General features: G+C 60.1%; 1 protein-coding gene across 1 annotated transcript; it reads left to right on the forward strand.

Annotated features, from left to right (window-relative positions):
- Nucleotides 1-43: 43 nt before the first annotated feature.
- Nucleotides 44-1,033, forward strand: ETH_00041280 (uncharacterized protein; the record flags this gene model as incomplete). Its single annotated transcript, XM_013374773.1, has 2 exons — nt 44-341; nt 750-1,033. Coding segments are annotated over 2 exons (582 nt in total), but the record flags the coding sequence as incomplete, so codon positions are not given.
- Nucleotides 1,034-1,189: the final 156 nt, after the last annotated feature.

Consider the following 1,189-nt stretch of genomic DNA (forward strand, 5'->3'; position numbering starts at 1 on the left):
GCAGCAGCAGGGGCCCCCGGGGGCCCCCAGACTCCCAGAATAGATGGAGACAGCTTCTTCAGACGGCGAGCTGGGGGCCCCCCTGAGGGGCCCCTCTGGGGGCCCCTCTAGGGGCCCCTCGGAGGGTCCCCCGGGGGGCCCCCCGGGGGGCCCCCTAGGGGGGCCCCCCAGGGGCCCCCGGGCCTCAGTGGGTCTCGCAATGCTGGGGGAGTTGCTGCTGGTGGTTAAGGACCTTTGTAAAGAGCTGCAAGAGACAGCAGCACCCACTGGGGGCCCAGGCAGCAGCAGCAGCAGCAGCAGCAGCAGCAGCAGGGCCAACGGCGCGCTTTCACGCGTCAGGTGTAAGCAGCTAGCTAGTTGCTAGCTGGTGGCTAGCTGGCTAGCCAGGTGGCTAGCTAGCTAGCTAATCAAATACCCAACAGTCTAGCCCTCTAGCCAGCTGACAGACTAGCTAGCTGGCTAGCTAGCTAGCTAGTTGGCTAGCTAACTGGCCAGCTGGCTAGCTGGCTAGCTGGCTAACTGGCCAGCTAGCTAGCTAGCTAGCTAGCTGGCTAGCTGGATAGCTAGCTAGCTAATTGGCCTGTTCTCTAGCTAGCTGACAGGGCAGCTAGCTAGCTTGCAGGGCAGCTAGCTAGCTAGCTGGCACTTTAGCTAGCTAGCTGACGCTGAGGCCCCAGATAGAACCCCTGCGGAGCCGTAACTAGCCACAAACCTGCTGCTGCTGCTGCTGCTGCTGCTGTTTGCTGCAGCTTTTGGAGGGGGGCCCTTCCATTCTCTTAGCTCCAGCCCCAGCCTGGCCTCATGCTGGAGTCCCCCGTGGGACCCCTCAAGGGCCCCCTCGAGGGGCCCCTCGAGGGGCCCCTCGGGGGCCCCCCTGGGGGGCCCCCCGGGGGCCCCCCCGGGGGGCCCCCAAGGGGGCCCCCAAGGGGGGCCCCCAGACGCAGTGGGCGCTGCTGCAGAAAAGGGTATTGCTCGTTTGCATGCGCTTGTGGTGTCTAGACTTGAGCCGCAAGTGCAGCAAGTGCTGCAGCAGGTGAGATTTTATTTATTTAACTTAATTTATCTAATTTATTTAGTTTAATTAATTTTATTTAATCAATTTTATTTTGTTTATTTCTAAGTTTGATTTTGTCTTTTTGAAATTCACCTTTTTGTCCTCTTCGCATGCATGCTGCTGCCCAGGGAAGAC

The sequence above is a fragment of the Eimeria tenella genome, genomic scaffold (genome assembly GCF_000499545.2).
Source record: "Eimeria tenella Houghton genomic scaffold, Eth_scaff2287, whole genome shotgun sequence".
In the NCBI taxonomy this organism is placed as follows: Eukaryota; Apicomplexa; class Conoidasida; order Eucoccidiorida; family Eimeriidae; genus Eimeria; species Eimeria tenella.